General features: G+C 49.6%; 11 protein-coding genes across 11 annotated transcripts; 5 read left to right on the forward strand and 6 right to left on the reverse strand.

Moving 5' to 3' along the window:
- Positions 1-2,168: 2,168 nt before the first annotated feature.
- Positions 2,169-3,129, forward strand: racA (putative Rho GTPase Rac; the record flags this gene model as incomplete). Its single annotated transcript, XM_043268333.1, has 6 exons — positions 2,169-2,201; positions 2,276-2,308; positions 2,405-2,463; positions 2,525-2,705; positions 2,777-3,009; positions 3,069-3,129. The coding sequence occupies 6 exons, from the start codon at positions 2,169-2,171 to the stop codon at positions 3,127-3,129; spliced, it is 600 nt and encodes a 199-aa protein (XP_043124268.1).
- Positions 3,130-3,667: 538 nt separating this feature from the next.
- Aspvir_005115 (uncharacterized protein) lies at positions 3,668-6,365 on the reverse strand (the record flags this gene model as incomplete). The annotated part of the gene is made up of 8 exons (XM_043268334.1): positions 3,668-3,875; positions 3,967-4,195; positions 4,276-4,882; positions 5,264-5,436; positions 5,503-5,555; positions 5,610-5,708; positions 5,765-5,945; positions 6,005-6,365. 8 exons carry the CDS (start codon positions 6,363-6,365, stop codon positions 3,668-3,670), a joined length of 1,911 nt encoding a protein of 636 aa, XP_043124269.1.
- Positions 6,366-6,732: 367 nt separating this feature from the next.
- On the forward strand, positions 6,733-8,414 carry Aspvir_005116 (uncharacterized protein; the record flags this gene model as incomplete). The annotated part of the gene is made up of 5 exons (XM_043268335.1): positions 6,733-6,834; positions 6,905-7,154; positions 7,224-7,662; positions 7,713-8,264; positions 8,315-8,414. The coding sequence occupies 5 exons, from the start codon at positions 6,733-6,735 to the stop codon at positions 8,412-8,414; spliced, it is 1,443 nt and encodes a 480-aa protein (XP_043124270.1).
- Positions 8,415-8,498: 84 nt separating this feature from the next.
- On the reverse strand, positions 8,499-9,702 carry Aspvir_005117 (cytochrome oxidase assembly protein SHY1; the record flags this gene model as incomplete). The annotated part of the gene is made up of 4 exons (XM_043268336.1): positions 8,499-8,601; positions 8,685-8,790; positions 8,853-9,365; positions 9,456-9,702. The coding sequence occupies 4 exons, from the start codon at positions 9,700-9,702 to the stop codon at positions 8,499-8,501; spliced, it is 969 nt and encodes a 322-aa protein (XP_043124271.1).
- A 233-nt stretch (positions 9,703-9,935) lies between these two features.
- Positions 9,936-11,614, forward strand: Aspvir_005118 (UBX domain protein; the record flags this gene model as incomplete). Its single annotated transcript, XM_043268337.1, has 5 exons — positions 9,936-10,014; positions 10,120-10,172; positions 10,236-10,357; positions 10,421-11,507; positions 11,570-11,614. The coding sequence occupies 5 exons, from the start codon at positions 9,936-9,938 to the stop codon at positions 11,612-11,614; spliced, it is 1,386 nt and encodes a 461-aa protein (XP_043124272.1).
- A 555-nt stretch (positions 11,615-12,169) lies between these two features.
- Aspvir_005119 (coiled-coil-helix-coiled-coil-helix domain-containing protein) lies at positions 12,170-12,908 on the reverse strand (the record flags this gene model as incomplete). The annotated part of the gene is made up of 3 exons (XM_043268338.1): positions 12,170-12,202; positions 12,261-12,519; positions 12,676-12,908. The coding sequence occupies 3 exons, from the start codon at positions 12,906-12,908 to the stop codon at positions 12,170-12,172; spliced, it is 525 nt and encodes a 174-aa protein (XP_043124273.1).
- Positions 12,909-13,591: 683 nt separating this feature from the next.
- On the reverse strand, positions 13,592-14,463 carry Aspvir_005120 (Sas10/Utp3/C1D family protein; the record flags this gene model as incomplete). The annotated part of the gene is made up of 3 exons (XM_043268339.1): positions 13,592-13,990; positions 14,062-14,228; positions 14,283-14,463. 3 exons carry the CDS (start codon positions 14,461-14,463, stop codon positions 13,592-13,594), a joined length of 747 nt encoding a protein of 248 aa, XP_043124274.1.
- Positions 14,464-14,883: 420 nt separating this feature from the next.
- On the forward strand, positions 14,884-16,128 carry Aspvir_005121 (ketopantoate reductase family protein; the record flags this gene model as incomplete). The annotated part of the gene is made up of 1 exon (XM_043268340.1): positions 14,884-16,128. One exon carries the CDS (start codon positions 14,884-14,886, stop codon positions 16,126-16,128), a length of 1,245 nt encoding a protein of 414 aa, XP_043124275.1.
- A 78-nt stretch (positions 16,129-16,206) lies between these two features.
- Positions 16,207-17,821, reverse strand: Aspvir_005122 (uncharacterized protein; the record flags this gene model as incomplete). The annotated part of the gene is made up of 6 exons (XM_043268341.1): positions 16,207-16,525; positions 16,626-16,737; positions 16,792-16,854; positions 16,900-16,954; positions 17,050-17,625; positions 17,681-17,821. The coding sequence occupies 6 exons, from the start codon at positions 17,819-17,821 to the stop codon at positions 16,207-16,209; spliced, it is 1,266 nt and encodes a 421-aa protein (XP_043124276.1).
- A 434-nt stretch (positions 17,822-18,255) lies between these two features.
- On the forward strand, positions 18,256-19,200 carry coq4 (ubiquinone biosynthesis protein COQ4; the record flags this gene model as incomplete). The annotated part of the gene is made up of 2 exons (XM_043268342.1): positions 18,256-18,466; positions 18,554-19,200. 2 exons carry the CDS (start codon positions 18,256-18,258, stop codon positions 19,198-19,200), a joined length of 858 nt encoding a protein of 285 aa, XP_043124277.1.
- Positions 19,201-19,810: 610 nt separating this feature from the next.
- On the reverse strand, positions 19,811-20,456 carry Aspvir_005124 (DNA-binding protein; the record flags this gene model as incomplete). Its single annotated transcript, XM_043268343.1, has 4 exons — positions 19,811-20,094; positions 20,162-20,172; positions 20,269-20,354; positions 20,433-20,456. The coding sequence occupies 4 exons, from the start codon at positions 20,454-20,456 to the stop codon at positions 19,811-19,813; spliced, it is 405 nt and encodes a 134-aa protein (XP_043124278.1).
- Between the last annotated feature and the right edge of the window lie 651 nt (positions 20,457-21,107).

The raw sequence follows: 21,107 nt of genomic DNA on the forward strand, positions 1-21,107 counted from the left end.
GTGTATATAGAATATTCGCATGATACCATTTGATTTAGGAAGTCCAAAAAAAGTGATACGATTCTTGATTGAGAGTTCATGGAAGGAAGATCTGTCGGATCACACTTGCCGAGGCTGTAAATCAGGACAGTGATTGCTCGGCCCCACCTATCATAGCATGGAAGTCTGGTGGACTCTTCCATATGGGAAACTGCCCAGTTCTTTGTCAAGGCTTCGGTGCGCATTGCATTTATTGGAACCGACGCTTATGAGGGAGTCTTCAATGAAGCGCATGCCTTGAAGACTATTGGTGATGTAAGCGAATATGAGGTCGCTCTGTCTAAACGGCTGGGAGGTCTGATTACTGGATGAATCATGAGCCCCTCTGTGAACACACAGACCATATATAAGCGCGCCCATTGATGAGGAAGCCAATAGGCGTACCTGTGTGCTGCCATATGGCTACTTATAGTGATACAAAGTACAATCCGTCTCAGATGATCGGTAGGGCTTAACTTTAAGCAGATGGACATTGTCCTCCTTATCAAGCATGAGTCAAAGATTAGACGTCCTATTCAGCGCTGGGTGCTGATCATGGCTAGGGATGTCCATGCGATGCAGCCAACGCGATAATATCACCCCATGTTCATAGCAACCAAGCAAGTAGCAAGGTATATTTGGACATAGTTGGGAGGTGAAGTACGGAGTATACTGTTTCTCGTTTTCTACTGGTTAAGAGGGCTTCGGTGGCGGTCAAAAAGGGGGACACGGCGTCCAATGGTGATGATTGCTGGAGGTATTTTCTGATGCGATGTCATCTAGGTAGTCTGCAGTGCATGGCACATAGTAGATATTCATGGCAGATACGCCATAGTCTAAGCACTGAGGTACTATCCAGCTAGAGCTCAATATACTAGCTAGGTTGTTCGCTACCAAGTATCAACTTGAGTCTCGCTTAATCCCAGAGCAGATGGGCGGAAAGTGAGTCTGGACTAAAAATGGGTTTCGGAGAGCAATAATGGCACCCTATTAGGACGGATAACTCCATACCTTGCCTTCAATATTCCATGGTTCGTATGGGTCAAATTCCCCCTTGATCCTAAACAAAACAGAGGTACGGTTGCCTGAAAGTATCTAAAATAATACCTTAATAACTCTGACAGTCTCAGACGAGGAGAACTACAGGACTGTCTTATAAAAGCAATTGAGGATCATCGCAGTATATCTGTGCTCAATGATGGAATTGATCGTTCTGTTCCACTCAGCAAGTAGTACGACTACTACTACTTCTGTTGAGACTCTCGCAAGCGCCTCAAGTCAAACCCACCAAAGAGAAGGCTGGGGACTTGCAATACGGACACTGACATAGATAGCTCGTAGGTGCTTGCTTGTAAGTCTTGGTTAGCCTGAACCTGATCATCAATATATCAAAGAAGGGTGTATCAATGATCAATCAAATACCAGCCGTCATCGATCTGCCTTCATTCTCCATAAGATCTGACTGGACGTCTCTGTTATCATGCCTCATTCCCACTCATAAACTCCTGATTATAGGTGCATCCTACAGTGTATAAAGATCGCTTGAGTCTTAGAGGTTCCATCAAACCCTGAGCGTGGGGAGCATCTGTCGGGAGCAACTATTTTATCGCTGATTTCTGCATCTCTCTGCAAATAATATTGGTAGGTCAAAAGTACCTTGATCTGTATACAAAGTGACATACTGCTTAACCCCCAAAAGGTGAGCTATCCAGTCTGGTTCTCCCTCTACACGGACCGCAATCGAGCTACCCTCGCTCGTCCCGATTAGCCCCCCCTCTTGTCTTCCCCCCAACCACAACGACCTCCGCCCCTCGATCTCGTCCTGTTTCGCTGCTCAATGACCCTTTTTTGTCCTCTTTTTGTCATTTGCCGTCTTCAGCTTGTTTGCTCTCTCTTCTAAAAACTTTTTATGTGCTCTTTGTCCTATACAATTGCATTGTCCTGACTCATTTGACTTCTCATTTTGCAGATATACCCTTAAAGATTATTATCGCCCCATCCGCCTTCACTTGACGCTAAAACCCCCATAATTCACTTCGCGACGCTAATTGATCGCTATCATTTGGCTTCATCTTTACGAGCTGTTCATCATCATATCCTCACTGTGATTTCCTTCTCTGTGCATATACCCTTAATCCAACAACAAAACCATGGCGTCCGGACCCGCTACTCAGTCATTAAAGGTTAGAACTCGCGAGATATCCCATGGATTGTTAGTCAGTTGACAAGACCACGGCTAATAGGTGAACCTGTACAGTGTGTGGTGACTGGTGATGGTGCAGTTGGAAAAGTAAGTGCTTTCTCCTTCTCCCTTTCCCCCAGATCAGACATTGCCTGGTGCTAGCTTTACCTGATAAATGACAGCAGCTAACCTAGAATATGATAGACATGCCTCCTCATCTCGTACACCACCAACGCATTCCCCGGAGAATACATCCCTACCGTGTCCGTGGCTTCCTCCCTTGCGCTGATCTCATTCGGAGCCTGTTGTTGACCCGACTTCCAGATTTGACAACTATACGGCCAGTGTGATGGTAGATGGCAGACCCATCAGCTTGGGACTGTGGGATACTGCTGGACAAGAAGATTATGACCGACTGAGACCGTTGTCCTACCCTCAAACCGACGTCTTCCTCATTTGCTTCTCCATTGTCAGCCCTCCCTCGTTTGACAACGTCAAGGCAAAGGTGCTCAACTCCCCCTGTCAGATGCTGCGCGCTCGCAGCTTAGCAATCGCTTCGACTAACCGTTCAAGTAGTGGTACCCGGAGATCGAGCACCATGCTCCTAATGTTCCCATCATCCTTGTTGGTACCAAGCTCGATCTGAGAGACGATCCCGCGACAGCAGAATCCCTCCGGCAGAGAAAGATGGAGCCTGTCTCGTACGAGCAAGCCCTGACCGTCGCCAAGGAGATCCGAGCGCACAAGTATCTCGAATGTTCTGCCCTCACGCAACGCAACCTCAAAAGCGTCTTTGATGAAGCCATTCGGTATGTTTGGCATTGGCCCCATGGTCGTGACGTTGTCCCGATGCTGATCACATCGCTAGTGCTGTCCTCAACCCTCGACCTGCCGCAAAACCGAAGAGCAAGAAATGCAGAATTCTGTAGACCCTTGTTTTCAGCTTTTCATCATTTAATCATAAACAACTAATTCGGCGTCTGGGATAGTTGAAGGTTTTGCAATGATCCCCTTGATGATTGTTCCAACTGTGTTCATATTTCTTTTCTCGCTTTCTCTGTCACATGTCATGATCCTGATGAGCTTCTTTCTGGGTCAGGACACCCCGTTCCTCATCTTGTCGTCTTTTCGTGCACATGCAGCATAAACTTGTAACATGCTACGCCATAACAGGAAGTTGTCGCTTAATCGATTTTAACCTCCATGGTCCTAACTGCTACCCAGATATGGCGCGTGTTGGAAACAGCTGTATGCAGCCTATCAAGATTTCCCTTAGGGATTGTGCAGTTATTGAAGATTCTATATACTTCCACCCAACTCAATCCATCCAATATTCACACTCATATAACGAGGACAAGAAGGATATCTCTGATGGAACATATCAAGGGAATGCGAAATGGAAACTGAAAAATAGGCTTTTTGTCGTCGAGCAGCACCGTTGCTGAAACTCCGTCCGAGTCAAGGGCCTTACGCCATACGGGCTCTTCGGCTGGGGTGAATACCAGCCCACTGATCGGCGCCCTGGTCCTCGTTCTCTTTAGAATGAGTCTTCTTCGTCGTCGTCTTCTCCTTTTGGATATCCTTGGCTTGACGTTGTCTCTCCTCGTTGAGCTTCTTGTTCTTGGCTTCGATTTTGGCTCTGCGATGCTCAGATTTACCGCCACCGCCGCCGGCCCTGCGATATTGTTAGTTTTGAGATTCTACCAATGCGTCTGGTCATGCGCTGCAAGCCGGCAGGCTTGCACGCGCAGATCTGGCTCACTCACGTCAATTCGACATTGATTCTCCGAGCGGGATATTTCCCATCATCGAACATGGAGTGATGGTAGAGTTTCAGGCAGGTCTTCATGCGGTCATAGTTGTCAAATTCGATGAAACCGAATCCGCGGCATTTGGTCGGTTTGTCTTTCTCAGTAGCTACGCGCACTGAGGCCGGAGGGTTCTTCTCAAAGTGCTTTCTGAGGGAGTCGGCAGTTGCGGAGTAAGGGAGATTTCCTGCGAGGAGAGAAGTGCGGACGAATTAGCAATGCTGCAGCTGTGCCATACGCCCTTGATAACAACAAAGGTTGACTTACCAACGAAGCAGATGAAACGTGCGTTCTTCTGGTGGTGTTGTGAGTCATCTTCGGCAGGCGCTGTCTCTGCAGATTGTTCTGGTTGCTCTTGCGTCTCGTCTGCGGACTCTTTCTCCTTTTTCTCCTTCTTAGATTTCTTATCTTTCTTGCTCTTCTTGTCCTTCTTTTCCTCCTTCTTTTCGAGCTCGTCGCCCTCAGCCTCCTGCTTCTCGGTAGGTTTTACATCGCCATCGACGTCCATTAAATCCACCCCTGCGGTCTGAGGACTTGGCTTCTCCACTTCATCTTTGTTTTTCTTCTCCTTCTTCTCTTTCTTTTCCTTCTTATCTTTCTTTTCCTTCTTTTCCTTCTTGTCCTTCTTGTCCTCCTTCTCCGGCTTGCTGTCGGCAGGCGCTGCGACGTCCTCGGTTTTTACGTCCTCAACAACATCCTTCGCCTTGCTCTTTTTCTCCTTCTTTTCCTTCCGCTCTCCCTTGACCTTTTCCTGCTTCAGCTTCTTGCCCTCAGGCGCAATGGCTTCCTCGGCGAGCTTGCGTTTCTTGTCGCCCATTTTTGGTGTGATATGCTCGGAGTAGCTGCGAAAAGGGCCTTTCTTTGTAAGAAGTGACTGTAAAAGCGATCAATAAAGCAGAAGATATTCCGAACCAAAAATCAGAATCAGAACCACAACTCGAAGGCCGAAACAGAAATGGAAATTTTGAGTCTGGAAAATTACTGCCTCCAGAAGCTTAGCGACTTTTTTGCCGGGCGGTTGTTTATGGCGGTGAGAGCTGTGGCTCCACTGGAGATCATGCCTTATCATTTCAGGCAATCAGTTGTTCCAAGTATGTGTACTGTTCAGTGTGTCCATTCGTAGTACGCATCAAGTCTACGCATGTGAATAGAACATCTGGCACGAAATTATATAAGTATGCATACCTTTTAAATATACAGATGCCCCAGTAAGCAACGCCAATACCACAGACAGTAAATACTTCAACTAAAATACCAAAATCTGAATCCGCTTCTGTTTCGCTCCATATCGCTCACGGAACTCGGAGCGAGTGAGCAATTGGAGGAGTGGGAGATGCGTTTCCTTCATGTCAAAGATGCCACGCTGTTTCTGGTCAATGTAGGATCCGTCAATCACGATACGCTCTAGTTCGTCCAATTTGAGGCTCCCTGTTTCCATTAGTATTGGTTCGAACACGATATACAGATGGTAGTCCAGGGAGGAACAAGACGTACCAGCGTCGATCAAGTCTGAAATTCGGGCGGGGGTACCGACTCCAAGGCCTGTTCTGTATAATTGTCAGACAAACGGCCGGTTAAGGACAAGATCGTAGTGAGCATACCGTGCGCGCTCCAAGAACTGTTTTGCTTCCTCGAGCTTGATGTGCTTTGCGAACAACTTGCCGACTGTCGAATCCTTGCTCTGGAACGTACGGAGAGCCCTAGCGCATGTAATCAGCCCCATCCCAGGACAGCGATATACGTCTGATCTACCCACCTCACCACATCAGCTGCTCTAAGCGCAGCGGGACATACCACTAGCGTATGCGGCGTGCCCTTTTGCTCCGATGCCTTTGAAAGCCCAGATCCCTTGTCGGGGCTGAAAGCTTTGAGAAACGCCGGAAGCTGGTCTAGCGATCTGGGTGATTCGAAAGCGGATGTGTCGAGGAATGCCGAGTCTAGACCGTCGTGTTAGTCTGATTGCACTCGAGACCGAGCAATACGGATATAAGCATACCTGGAACACTCAGATCACCCAATTCAACCGCAGTCAGCTCCTTGTTATGTCTCTTCGCCTTCTGGACAAAGTGATCAGCCAGCAACCTGCCGTCCATCTTGCCGATAGACTCGTCGATGCCGCCTTTGCGCTCCTGCTGCTTGGGATCATCGTCCTGCTCTTTTTTCTTTTGTTGCTTCTGTTTGTTCTTGGAATTCTTCTTCTTTTTCTTTCGAGGGCCCTCAGCTGCCTCCGAGGTATCATTATTGGTAGATTTGGCCGGTGCAGGTTCATCTTCCTTGGGAGTTTCTTCCGCCTGTCTCTTGCGCTTCTTGTTCACCTTGGCCGAGAGGCCGGACGGGTTCGGGGGAACGTTGGACATTGCAAGGTGAGGAATACTCTAGTATATTTGCAACTCTCGAAAGATTTTCAATGGCACGATAGAGCGATTGTCCCGGACTCTTCCTTGTCGCATCCAAGTGCTTCCTGCTGGTCACAACTTTTTATGCTGAGTCAGCAGTTCTTATTGATAAGCTTAAGCCAATCAGAGTCTGGCCCAGAGTACCTGTCGTGGATGATCCGAGACGCGCTCCGCTTGATCACCATATGAAACCCCTCGTCTATCGTGTACTTGAAATCTATACATTTCGAAACATTATCAACTTTCCATTAATTAAAATTGATATTTGTGCGGCCTTCCAATTGTGGATGTTCAGTCGATTAGATCTCTTGTTCCCTGACAGCTATAGATGTCAACGACTCCCAGACCGCACGGCCGCCGGCCGTCGCGCGATGCGGCAGCTTCAGATTCAAACATGAATACTCCGGCGGGAGACACAACAGCCACTAGGGTGAGTCAATCATCGGTGTATAGTCCAACTCAGGATACTTGACAGTATGGTCTAACGAAGTGATGGATAGCTTCAACGACTCCCAATCCACACGAGGTATCCCCTCACTCCGAGCCGTCTAGCAGGGTCGACTACCCCGTCTGCCAATCCATCGGTCTCTCGATGGACACCTGGAAGAAGACTTACGAATGCCCCGTCGACGCCCTACGGACTTCGCGCGCTGCAGCGTCGCGCGGCCAATACGCCCGGACGCGATCGCAGGAAGAGCGGGCGGATCCAGAGAGAGACAACGTTTGACATCCTACGGAATCTTGGAAAGGGTACGCGCGCACATAATTACGATTGAACGATTACATAAATTTACAAGCTCCTGACTGACTCTCAACCAGCTCTTGCCCCTACTTCTCAGCCGATACGCTCATCACCGCAGGAGAAACTGGAGCCGACACCAGAACCAGAAAAGGAGAGAGATGAGATCGAGGAACTCGACAATGAGCCGGAATTGGAACGGCCGAGGCTTTCTCTACCTCTGGAGGAGGTGGAGGAGGTTGATGAAGGAAGTCCCGAAATGCGTCCACCTAGGCTGTCGTTAGCTTTCGATGAGGAAGACCTCACACATACATCCGTGGAGTACCCGCGAAGAGCGACTAGCGAATATGATAGAGCAAGACTATCTATGATGAGCTACGGTAATCCACGACTAAGCGAGAACTTCGGCGACTCAACCAGGTTGGGGAGCGGCTCTGAAGGCGGCGAGTACGATGATACGGGCATTGAAGGAGATGGACCGGACGATACAATGATCAGCCAGGGGGCTTTTGACAGAGGGTGAGTGTTGAGGGAGGGCGTTTATCTCGACCCAGCTAATTTTGTTGCAGAGGCGAAACGGAGGATCTTGGGCGATTCAACTTCGAATTCAACTTCCCATCTCCACCGCCTCCTGGTGAGGGTGACCTGATGCAGGACGAACCTTTGAATGACGACGAAGGTTTCGAGCTCCCTCCGGTTGATCTCGGGCCAGAGGTAGGTCCAGAATCAGACATGAGCGATGGCGATGTTGGCGGTGTCGCTGGCGATTTCGGTCTGGAGCTCAATATGCCATCACGAGTTTCCCTGAGCGAGAGTCCAGGGCTCGTTGGAGGGGGATTGCGAGACGAAGACAGCGTGCTCCCAGGCGCCAAGCAGAAGAAACTCTCGCGCCATGGAATTCCTGTGCCGAATATGCCAGTGGGAGTGGTTCGAAAGCTAGCTACTCGGTTTGCCCGTGCAAGAGCCGGATCCAAGGCCAAGATAAGCAAGGCAACCTTGGCTGCTATAGAGCAAGCATCGGCGTGGTATTTTGAGCAAGTCAGCGAAGACTTGGCAGCATATTCTAAGCATGCAGGGCGAAAAACTATTGATGAAACTGACGTTACGACTTTGTTGAGAAGGTGAGTGAGATTGTCTTAATTATGGGACCAGGAGGATGCTGATCTGCTAGACAACGACACATCAACAATGCCACTACCGTTTTCTCTCTTGCGCAGAAGCATTTGCCGAAAGAACTCCTGCAGGACATGAGATTGGCGATGCCACCATGAACAGGGATATACACTACAGGATCTCAAAAAAGGACAAAGCCGAACGCCGTCAGACAATGCACATGACGATGACACACCAAGAATTTACGACCAGTTCCGATTCTGGACGACACGGCGAGTGGCCTCATTTGGCCTTTTGCGAATGACCATCCACAACATTATCGATGTTGCCAGCGACAGACCATACCTGTTGAATATTAGCAACTGGAGTTGGGAGCCGAAGGAGACTAAGCTCGAGTGCGAAAAACATTCGCGTGCATGGAAACTTACCATGTGAAAATGTACTGGCTATGGTTGTTTCTCAGGTTGACTTCCGCTGCGCGGCCGATGGGAATACCCTTGGCTTCTCTGTCCATCGATTCGACCATATCCGGCACTGTAGGATTCAGAATCAGTCATGTCGGGAACTCCCGCTCGGAATGCTAGGGATTTGCTTACCCATAGTCTGTTCAATCCAAACCGGCTGACTTCCCGTCAGTTCAGCCATTTGATGGACATCGGGAAAGTAGAATTTCCCTTCCTCCGGCTTGTTCTCTGGGGTAAACATGTTCTTCTTCCACGGCTCTCGCAGCAAGCCCTCAACGACAACCTCACCCTGTGGTAACCCGATGGCTCTGTCTTTCTTCTTCATCATCTTCTTTGAAATCCAGCCTCTGTTCACAAGGATCGTGCTTTCCCCTTCGCCTCTTTCTAGTGGAGTGACCACAATGAAGCCTTCCTGGCCTTCGCGCATGCGCGGCCCGATCAACATCTCCTGATCATGTCTAAAATGACCCGTAGCGTAGACTCGTCGGTAATCAAACTCGGAGATGGCGGTGGGATCAATACGGGGCGGCAACGGGAGAGGAGGCTTCACGAGACGATCCTCGAATTTCGCAATCAACTTTGTCTTCCAATCGAGCCGCTGAACCTGCCAGGTGCCTAGGATAAATGCCGTGATGGGGATCAATGCTGTAGCAAGCCAATTGTAATTAGTCGATAAGCTTTCATTCACAGAGGATGCTCCCAGAAACATCCCGCGTCGTATGAGGTGCAACATACCTAGGATGATCAGGCCAGGCCCATGCTTGCGTCCCGTGCGTACAATCTGCGCAGGATGATCAACTACAGATAGCCATCTGGGATCATCCGCAACCTGCCGATTGCTCGAGAAACGAATCTGTTGGCGGCGGCATCTGGCGCAAATCGAATCAAGCTCCAACACTGCGCGAGAACTCCGAACAGATGCAAATTGTGAGCGCCACGATGTAGCTGCCGTCTGCTGGAGAACGGAGAATATCGACCGCATGATTGATCCAATTGCGGCCTCCGCATCGACCTTCGTGCTTTGCTTGAAGAATCGCTGATGAGGAGAAAATGCGGGACGGACCCTTTAGTAGGCTGTTGGAGAGGAACCCGTGATCGGCGGAGATCAACGACTTTCCCCGACGAGCTGTGCTGGCCGTATTGCGTGGTTTGGCTCGCTTGCGAACAAATAAACAACCATACTCGGTTCACGAAAAAAGAGAACTCAGGGCCGTCATGTTCTACTCTGGAGGTCTTCAGGCAGGAATCTCCCTTGCTGTCACAGAGGCGAAAGCTGTGGTCTGCTTCGTTCGAGGTCTGTCTGTCTGTCATTCCCCGCACGGCCGCTATGATCGCATCTGCATTACATATGATGCTACTATCGCTTGGAGTCGCAAGCTGATTGACAGGATGAGTATAGATGACGAGGAGGCTAGTAGTGTATGGGAGGATGAATACTTCAAGGATGATGAGGTAAATCCCTCGATGATGCTGATCTTCGTTGTATGGCTTCTTACAGAGATGCCATCTACCTAGCAATTTGCACGATTGCTCGAGACGAGATCCGTTTTGCTACGACTCACGAAGGGCGGCGATGAAGCCGGATTCTTGACGTCGTTTTGTCCAATTGTGCGGTTTCCTGCAGTTGTTGTGATCAAGTACGACTGACCTCTACCGGTCCGTTGGTTGCGAACAAGTTCACTGATCTGGATGGGTTGCAGGAATGGCATGTTGCGAGAATACCTTGTGCCCGAAATATCCAAGGACGACTTTCGCAGTCGGCTAAGGGCTGCTCTTGATGACACTCAATCTACGACGCAGAATGTTCCTCAAAATACTTTGAGTCCCTCTGCAGCGTTGTCCTCCTCGCCTGCACCTGCGCCTGGTCCTGCTTCTGCTCCTGCACCAACAGCGACAGCTGAACCGACGCCCACACCTACATCTGCGCTCTCTGACGCAGAGAAGGGCCGGCCAGAAGCTTCCGGGACACGACAACCGAAGAATCACCAGCAAGAGCATGATCCAAGCCCTGAACAAACCCAAGAGGCGCCTACGAAGGCAGCTGGTTCTGATCGTGCGCCACAAGATACGCGGAAAAACCAACAGTCGAAGAGAGAGCAACAAGTTCGGCAATACGTCGCTAATATCCAGAAGCAAAGTACTGTCGAGCCTAGAAAGGACTCATTATCGCCTTCCGCCGCCGATCCTGGATCGCGTGTTGGTCCTTCAAGAGAAGCGTCGACACCGCGCCCACCATCACCTCCCAAGCAGTATCGTTTACAAGTCCGCTTGTTCGACGGAAGCTCAGTGCGAAATAGCTTTGCGCCAACACAGACTATCCGCGGGGATGTACGCCCGTGGCTTGACGGTCTACTGCAGGATGAGAAACGCCCATATAATCTTAAGCATATCTTGACACCCTTGCCCAGCCGAACGCTCACTATTGCCGACGAAGAACGTACCCTTGAAGATCTTGGACTAGGATCCACGGCGAACCTTGGGATGATCCCCATCAACTCGTATACAGAGGCATATAACTCGTCAGGGTCTAGCTTGCCCGTGCGAGCTGCATATTCCGCGTACGGCTTGCTCTCCTCGGCAGTTGGTACTGCGACGGGCCTAGTGGGATCTTTCATCGGCTACAACCCGACTCCTTCAGACTCTTCCGGGTCCGCTCCAACCGCCAGTTCGTCCTCTGGAAACGGAGCGCGGAGTCCACAGCCTGCTGCGTCCAGAGGTCCTAGGATTCGGACATTGAGAGATCAACGCGAAGAGCAGAATGACAATCAACTGTACAACGGGAATCAGGTAAGTCGCCACCCGTTGGAATACGAGATTACGGATTGACATGTCGGCTTACTTGTCTCCAGTTGAATTTTGAGCCTCGGAGAGATACAGATGGGCAATTGGAATGATTCAGGTCCTACATATGGCGTCACGGTTATTTTACTATTCCTATGTTGTATCCGACAAGGGCACTACGTAGATGCCTATTTTTCACTTGCTTTTGAGATGTTAAAAGTCCATTGAGCCACCAGATCGATGTCTTCTCTCGTCCAGGACTCTCACTTCCCATTATACCCAGTACAATCAAACCTACGCTTCCAGGACCCGTTGTACATTGCGCTGTGATGCTACTGATTTATGGTGAACAAGTGGTATCTATTTGAAGAGTGGAATTTCATTGCTCATTGGTTACCTGCTTTTCAACTTTTTTTCTGTCTTCCTCCTGCGTCTTCGGCCCCGTGGGTCGAATAGACGCAGATAAGAAGTTTGTATGAAACAGATGTGGCTCCCTCGGGAGAATGGTATACAGTGTAGAGTAAAGTTATTACGCCGCCATGCAAATAGAATTCGTCGACACCCATCCCAAAGCTAGCCAGGCTTGCGCCAGGGCCATAGTCTCACCCAAAGTTGATGTCGTTTCGTCCAAAGGAAATGTAACAGCATGCGAGAGCAAGCGCAGTCGCTTAGTACTGCTTAGCAGCAGCCTGGCAGGCTTTCTGTATCGAGCTGTTAGCAGGGTCAATATATACAGACAACGAGAGCATCTCAACATACCAGCTGGTCAAGGTACCATCCGCAAATAGTCATGTTGCCCTGGTTCTCATCCAGGCACTTGCGGAAGTTGCGAACGTCGGTCTCGCAAGCAGGAGTCTCCCAAGAGCTGTTGGTGGCACTGCTCTGCCATAGTCCGTTGTCCATAGGCTGAGCCTGAGCGGGAGGAGCCTGTTGAGCCTCAGCAGGGGCACTGCTGGAGGAACCACCGCTGAACAGGCCGCCGATGGCGTGTCCGATAGAGGAACCAACTGCGACACCACTAGAAAAAGAGATCAGTCAGTCAACGTCTTTCCATGCAAGAAAACTATTCCTCGGCGTAGAAACTGGCGATGCAAGTCCCCGGGACGTCTCGTCGGGACGTTGCCACCAGAATGAATCACAGCCGAGGATCTCACGGATGTCCGGGCAAACTTACGCCGCGGTCGAAGCCATCTGGCCGAAGAGTCCGGGGCCAGAGCTCTGCTGAACAGGGGCCATAGGAGGAGGGGCTTGCTGAGCCTGGGCAGGAGGGTGAGCAGCAGTCGAGTGAGGCTGGTGGTGCTGAGCAGCGGGGGCCGCAGCCGGTCTTGCGGGAGCGACGGTAGGTCTGTTGGGAGCGCTGCGGGCAGGGGTAGGCGCAGGGGCGGCACCACGGCGTTGACGAGGCATCTTGGCGTGTATTTGTGTTGGAAAGGCGAAAAGGTAAGGAGTAGATTGATGAAAATCGGTTCTGGGGTAGGGAGGTTGATGAGTTGTTGGCTTTTATATGTTGTTGATGGAGGCGCCGGAAAAGAAGAACCTCGAATATGCGTCGGCGGAGAGAGAACAAACTCCGATCCAGCTGCCAGATTCCAAATGGCTGATTGGCTGTGTCCCTGGCTTATGTAATATTTCTACGGCAAAAGAAAAACCACGTGACTTTTTTGCTATGTAAGGTAAATTACGTATTGTATGGCAAAACAGGTAATGCGAGAGGAACAGATGCATAGAACGGTCTATTCGGATAGTACCTAATTTAGATTCATGGCTTCGGCCATGCAATTGTGCCTGGTGAACCTCTTCCCTGAGAGAGCTAGAGTGCTTATGCTCTTCGCGTATAGCATTGCTCGTCCTTAGGAGGCATGTTGGAATTGGGTGGAATCGCAAGCGCGTGGCCATACACAGCACCTCTTAAGGCCAACACTGCCAACGAGGAGGCGATGAGACTAATTAGCAGGGCAATTTGAGGTGATTGACAGCCTAAGCTCCGCTAACAATGCAACTGCTGCGATCCAATATGGGCACTGAAGTCGGGCCGGCCGACCGAGATGAAAGGAGTCATGTTGCGATTGTAGTCATCATCCCACCTCTTCTCACTTTGCCTTCGCTGTCTTTCGAACTTCCATTTTCTTCTGCCGTCTTTCTTTCTTCCGTTCTTGCTGCTCCTCCTTGCTTCGCTTTTTCCTTTTCCTGGTGGCCTTGGAAGTCTCATCCTTGTTTTTGTCTTTCTTCTTCTTTCCCTCCTGAGGGTTTTCGGATTGTGTTGTTTCCGAGGGCCTTGTCATCTGCCCCGACTCTGCAATTATAGCCTCCTCGCTGTCCGACTCCTCGTTATTAGGTTCTGACTCCGAGTCCGAGCTACTCGTGCGATTCTTGGAAGATGTCTCAGATGCCGCGGCTTTCTTAGCTAGTAATGCTGCTTTTAGTTGAGCGCGCGCTTTGTCTTTCGCCTCCTGTTCTTTGCGTTTCATATCTAGTTTATCATTCCCGGCCTATACGAAGTTAGTACGTGTCCAACGTCAAGGTCTTACAAAAAGAAAAAAAAAAGCAAGATGTGACATACAAGGCCATGTTTGATAAAGCGACCAGCTGCCTCTTTGTCAAGAGTCATGGTCCGCTGCTCAGGCTCAGCCTCTAGCGCCTGGATTTTCCCGAAGTATTGCTTGACGCGAGTGAGCTCTCTGAAGACAGGATGTTCCTTTGCATTGACGCCGTGAAGACGCAGATAAGCTGTCACCCCATTAGCAAGATTTTAAAGGTAGGAACTGAACCAGAGAGCCGCACAAAAAATGAGAGATTCCAAGGCGTAGGTAACCAAGACATGAAATTTCGCCTTGTCTAGAACCGGTAGCTTTTTTGATGTCTCGGAGACCGGATTCTCCAGAATTGGCTTGAGGGCCTCTTCCAAGTCGTCAACATTATCATCCAATTGCTCAAGAAGCGGTAATAGGTCGGCGGCCTCCATCTTGTGAGATACAGTTGCAAATGCAAGATTAGCTTTTTTTGGTAATCTCGATGGATAACGGCGATTTTTTATCTAAAGGCGGTGAACCTGGCGCCTCATTCTTTACTTTTTGACCGTCATCGTACTCCTACTATCGCTTTATTATTAGCTCAGAAATCCTCTCAAAGCTACTGAAGCTGAGATGCGTCAGCAATCATAATCAATGGGAGAAGAATGAGCAATAGGTGAAACTATCTTAATTCACCCTTCTTCCATCTGAGACATAGCAACCGAACTCGCTTGCAGGGCCACCCATTCGTCAAAGTGTCGCTGAACGTTTTCGGGCGCCGTCCGCTCTTGCGGACTGGCTTTTGTGAAGTAGAGATCTTTACACGGCTCTGCCGTCGAGGAGCGCCAGCCCGTCGATCTTTATCAACATGGATGCATGAAGCCGATGAAGCATCCCGTGAGAGCGGAAGGCGCAAGCTCTCGGGTCGAATACACATCTTGGGACTTGGGAATGTAGGGACTTTTGTTGCACATTCGCTTGCAAGTCGGCCATCTCCGCCTCCTATTACCCTCTTGCTACATAGTAGGAATCTTTATGGGGCTTGGCTAGCAAAGAAAAAGTGCTTAGCGGTCAATACAAACGGCCTCGATGATATCAAGACGGGCTTTGATGTCAACGTATTGAGTGACCGGACTTGGTATTCGCTACCGTATTGGAATCAGAATGGTGAGCCCAATACAAATGGTGACAGCGTCACAGAAGAAAATTTGGAAGCCGGCGTGGAAGAGTCTCTTTCCCAGTCGGAGGAGGATGATGAACATATCGAATGCTTGATAGTTGCGGTCAAGGCACCCATGACTGCGAGAGCCCTGGAATCAGTCAGTCACCGCTTAACCCCTGACTCCACTGTACTTCTTCTTCAGAATGGCATGGGCACTATCGAGGAGATCAACGAGAAGGTTTTTCCTGACCCGCATCAACGTCCACATTACATGTGTGGCATCATTTCGCATGGCTTGGCACGGAAAAGGGACGCCTTCCATGTTACCCATACAGGTATCGGTACTACTATAATTAGTCCTGTCTTGCCGCGTGATGCGTTGTCGTCAAAGGATGAAAAGGATACGGATTGGGCACCGAGCACGAAATACCTGACACGCACTTTAACCCTTACGCCACCGCTCGTGGCTGTCGCCGAAACTCCTTCGTCTCTTCTACTATATCAACTGGAAAAACTGGCATTGAATGCTGTCATAAATCCCCTTACAGCCCTGATGGACTGTGAGAATGGCGAGATTCTCTACAACTATAGCTTCACCCGCGTGATGCGAATGCTCCTCATCGAGATCTCGAGTGTCATTTGCGCCTTGCCTGAATTGCAAGGCATTCCCGGCATTGAGGACCGCTTTGCACCAGAGCGGCTTCGATCGATGGTGACGAAGCTCGCGAACCAGACTGCCAAGAATACCAGCTCCATGCTGGCTGATGTGCGATCTGGAAAAACCACGGAAATCGAGTATATAAACGGCTATATAGTGCGCAGGGGGGAGGAGCTTGGCATCAAGTGCGCGGTTAATTATATGATCAAGCACCTGGTGCTCGCCAAACAGCAAATGGTGAAGCAAAGAGTGTCCGGGGCTATCCCAATCGACGTTTTGGATGGCTCTAAATTATGAAGAGCTCTTAGCACTAGATTCCGAATCTAGTCCTTCTGCGCGCGGGAGGTCAGCCGCCACTGGCAGCACCCCGCTTCCTCAGCAGGATACCGCTTCCAAGGCTTTGTCACAGAGGCCTTTGATCTGCTTCCAACGCCTGAGCAGCGTGCTCACTTTCCCAGTGTACTTCTGATCCATTTCTCTGGAACAAAGAGCTTCCAGAGCGGCGATTGTCGTGTCTGCTTCCTTTGCGTATGCGAGAATCCATTCTTGGATGATTGCATTAGATTTCTGGGCGTCGCAGCCCTTTGTCGAATAACCAAGGGCGTAGTTCCGCCAATCTCTTCTTGTCATGTATTTCAGACAAGCAGCAATCTCGGTTCGATAGCAGGCACCTGTGGCGGTAACCTCGTAATTGCTGAAAATTTACAATCATAAGTATTCTATATCCGCAAAGCTTGAAACCAAGCTAGAGAATGAAATCTACGACATTCCAGATTAATTTTGGTTCGACGTACCCGTAATATTGCTGCAAATGCAGCTCTTCCTGAAGGGAAGCACTCAGGTCTCGGAAAATGATATCATCAAGGTATATCGAGTCAGAACCATTCTCGTCGAGGTAGAACCCGTCTGATTGAGGTTAGAGATGGCATGCACACGATGAAAGGTGTTGATTTATCTCACATTCAACAAATAGGAAATCATTTGGATGAGGCCCATAGCTCATATAAATTTCCTCTCCGGAGTCTATACACTGTTAGCAGAGTTCGCCGAGTTGAGACGCATTAATACCATAATGCCTAGTCGCCCTGAAGACATATTTTTGGCCGTCAAACTTTACGTCATCCTGTAAAATGGGCAAAATTTCAATGATCAGAACAGGAAACAAAACGCCGGAAAGTATGATCGTGTCTGAAGCGGGTTAGGAACGACAAGACAAACCTCCACATCCGAGTGATTAAAATAATCAGCGAAAGGCAGTAACGCCATGGCGTCATTTCGATCTTCTGGCGGCCTTTGGCCGGGCATCAAGTAGTAGAAACTTCTTGTGTTGACAATGAACCAGTTGTATGTATAAGTCTCCCGGTCTACATCTGGAAAAACGGAGGAGATGCTGCTCCAGGCTTTGTGCAATCTCTGTTCCTGTTGGGCAAGGAGGTTCTGGTGAGGTGTCTCATACTCGTGCTCATTTTTGCGCTTCCGTAAGGTGTTCCATGCGCCGGATACCGATGGCGGAAGCAAATTCATTTGACTAGCACCGTCATCATAGTACGGACTGGGTCCTCGTAAAGACTGTGGCCATAAAAGGGGCATGCTGTCTTCAAAGTCCTGACGGGTGGGCCAAGTCTGTCGCCAGAGCTCATACTTCTGGAGATCCTCCTTGTCCCCGAGGGTCAGGAAAGCAGCAAGTAGCGCATGGACCGAAGTATCCTTCGGGAATTTTCGCTTGAAAGACACGGGAATGCGTCTCGTCGTCAACATTGCTTTCAGTGGAACCGTCAGAATGACTTCGCCTTTCTTCATACACTATATGTGAGTACGATTGTCAAGTAACTATTTGATCATGACATACTTCAATAGCTCGTGTGGATATCATTCCTAAACCACGGCCGGGGAAGCGCGCAGGAGCAATTCCATTCACAATGACTCCTTGGGAGATGGCCCATTCTGTGAAGCGGTCATGGATTTCTCCAGGCCACCAGTCTGGCATCATCTTTGCAGGCTGACCCCGGACGCTCTCCAGGACTCAATTGCATGCAATAGCGTCGAACAAGAGGGAAAGATTGAGGTTAGCTTGGCTTTGCTGCAATCCTGTCCTATCGACCGATGACTTTAATACATAGTCAGATATCCTGGTACAAGATTCATATCATAAGAATACCCGTGCATCATAATCTCATCATGGCATCCGGATTCACAGATTAACAAGAACAAATGATCAAACCTTCATGATAAAACTGCAAGATAAATTATGCCGATAACCTCTTATCGAACGCTTATCGGGGCTACGGCGTCCCAAGGCGACCAATAGTGCCAGCCGGAGCTCTTCCGCAACATCAGAAGTTCCCGGAGCATCAGACCATCTTTGGTTTCGATTTGGAACACGGTCATGTCAACAACGACATCGAACCCTCTCCAACTCACAATATGTCTGTCCTCGGGAGGCGCGGGGCAGGGCTAGCTGCTCGAGGGACCACTCTAGCACCAACAGCAACTGCAAGTTATCTCGTTCGGTCCTTCTCCGCCTTGAACCGCCCTCCGCCGAAGTATCCCGGTCATGTTCCTTTAACCTTTCTTGAACGCGGTGCCCTGGCCGTTGGTTCTGCAGTAGGGTCGCTTATGAACCCTCGAAGAGCGGGTAAGGGATTTTGCTCGCCATATGAGAATTCTCAAACAATGATTTACTTATGATGCCGCGAGAGGCTAACGCAGCGTCCTCGTTCAGATCTCATTGCGGCTTTGGGTGAAGCGACCGCTACTCCCTACTTTATATATAGACTCCGAGATGCAATGCTATCTGATCCCACAGGTCGACGTATCCTTCACGACCGTCCCCGCATCACCTCCGAAACTCTGAAACTGCCTTACCTCCGCACCCTGCCCGATAACTCAGTGGGGCGTACCTATGCTACATGGCTTGATCGGGAAGGGGTCTCTCCCGACACGCGCGATAGTGTCAAGTACATTGATGACGAGGAATGCGCATATGTCATGCAGCGGTATCGGGAGTGTCACGACTTCTACCATGCGGTGACCGGACTCCCTATTTTTGTCGAGGGAGAATTGGCGCTCAAGGCGTTTGAGTTTCTGAATACACTCATTCCCATGACGGGGCTGAGCATATTTGCCTTCGTGCGGTTGAAGCCAGCAGAGCGGGAACGGTTCTTCTCGCTACATCTACCATGGGCGGTTCGCAGTGGGCTTGCCAGTAAAGAACTGATCAATGTATACTGGGAGGAGGTCTTGGAAAAGGATGTTGACGAGCTTCGGAAAGAGCTGGGAATTGAAAGACCCCCGGATCTGCGAGAAATCCGGAAATTGATGCGGCAACAGCAAAAGCGGGAGAAGGAGAGGCTCGAAGGAAAATCGTGACTGATCAACAGAGCTCGTTTTCGAGGGGATTTCGGAGATTCTGACTTCCGTATTATCAAAAGGAGGCAGTGAAGGAGTTGAAAAGAGAGGCAGGAAAATTACCCTGAGATGATGTTTATTTCGCAAAAGGGACATTTGGTTCAATGCCACAAACTACATCAGGCGACTAGAGCCAAAATCGACTGAACAAAGAGCTAAAGCTAGCGACAGCTCGCTCTGCCGGTGGATGTCTCCGTCGCCTGAATTATCTGTCAAATAACCTGACAGTCGGGTATCCGTCTTGGTAAATCGTGAATCATAAATTAACACCACTCATCAGCGACTGACATGCTTAGTTCAAGCTGGGTTCAAAGACTGCCAAAACAGGAAATTGCTCCAACTTGTAGAATACATAGCTTGTATTATGTTAGGTTGCATCAAGAAGCATTCAGAGAAACGTGAGTCAACTGCTGAATCATGAATTAGCTCATACCAGTTGTAACGCCTTTTGAATTTTCCCCAGAATCGGAGGATATAGAGGTATCAAAATGGGCTTTATCCGCAAGAGGCCGCTATCATGCAAAAGCACATTTCGCCGAAGAATTTTTGTTCCCTTCTCAGAGAGACACGCTTATAAATCCAGCAGGTCATCATCGTCATCCCAGCCGCCTTTACGCCGGGAGATGACGATCTTCTGTTCCTCCTCGTCCTTCCGTTGACTTTCCGCAATGGCGTTCAATAGTTCTTTGAGTTGTTCTTCGGTGACCTTCTGGCGGATTTGTCCTGTCTGGGCGAGCATGATGAGCCTGTTCTCGACATCGATGGCGCGCGATTCTTTAACAAGACGAATCCGTCCCAGTCGATCGGCAGCTTCAGGCTCAAGGATTTGGTTCAGGATGGCGGAGCGACGTTCAGCTGGCGAGTCAGTTCAGTATGTTGCCGGAAAAAGGGCCCTGTATTTCGCGAGGTCGTCATAGCATACCTTCAGCTTGTCTGCAGGCAAAAGAGTTAGCAATCATGCGTGCATTTGCCGACTGAAAAAAAAGAAGGCTTCATGGGCCGGAGAAGTGATCGACTGGCGACGCCTACCTTCTTTGTTCATCCTGACTCTCCCCACCAGCTCCTCGAGAGCCACCTTGTTGTTGCTGTAGTTGTGCGAGACGGGCCCGTCTGATCTGTAGATTACGTTAGATACCTGGCCAGAAATACCAGATTGGGCACGTTCAAAAACGTCTCAAGGCTGCTGTACCAACCTCTTCCAGCTCCGCGTCAGCCATGGTGATTTATTTTCGTGAGACAAGGGGTCAATATCGAGAGGTCTTTTGTGTTACAAAAAGAATCCCCTCTGCTTGTGAAGGAATTCAGGGGGCTGAGGCTGTTTCGAAGAGAATAGAGGCTAATATTGGTGCTGGAATCTCCAATCGCTCATATGGAGTACTGAAGTTTTGAACCCCACCTCGTCGCCTGAGGCCACCATAATGGGTGGGGCGCCATGAGGAATCGACATTCCCACTAGTACCTTAGTGTATGATTTGCAGTACGGAGTATCTCGATAAGGATCACCCTAGGTACACCACTGTGTTGCATTCCGTATTGCCTGTTCTTTTCGCCTGGTTGAGCAACTATAGGTAACCGCCCTGTTGCCTAAGATCGACCGTTGAAACTCGTCGGTCTATCTATACCTATCTAAGGCTACAATGGAGTGTCGAGGATATCTGGCATGTCTCAGACATCGATAGCGGGTTAGCGATCCACTCTCTCTTTCTGTAGGCGTGATGTGTAGGGAGTAGTGTCGTCATCAGTTGCCAATTGAACACTTTACCAGTCCTCATCAAATATGATAGTGACCGCATTCCGATGGATAGACCTTGTTCGACAGATCCATTTAATCTACTCGGTAGAAAAGGAGAATATATCAGACTTGCAGG

Source organism: Aspergillus viridinutans (assembly GCF_018404265.1).
Source record: "Aspergillus viridinutans IFM 47045 DNA, scaffold_3, whole genome shotgun sequence".
NCBI lineage: Eukaryota > Fungi > Ascomycota > Eurotiomycetes > Eurotiales > Aspergillaceae > Aspergillus > Aspergillus viridinutans.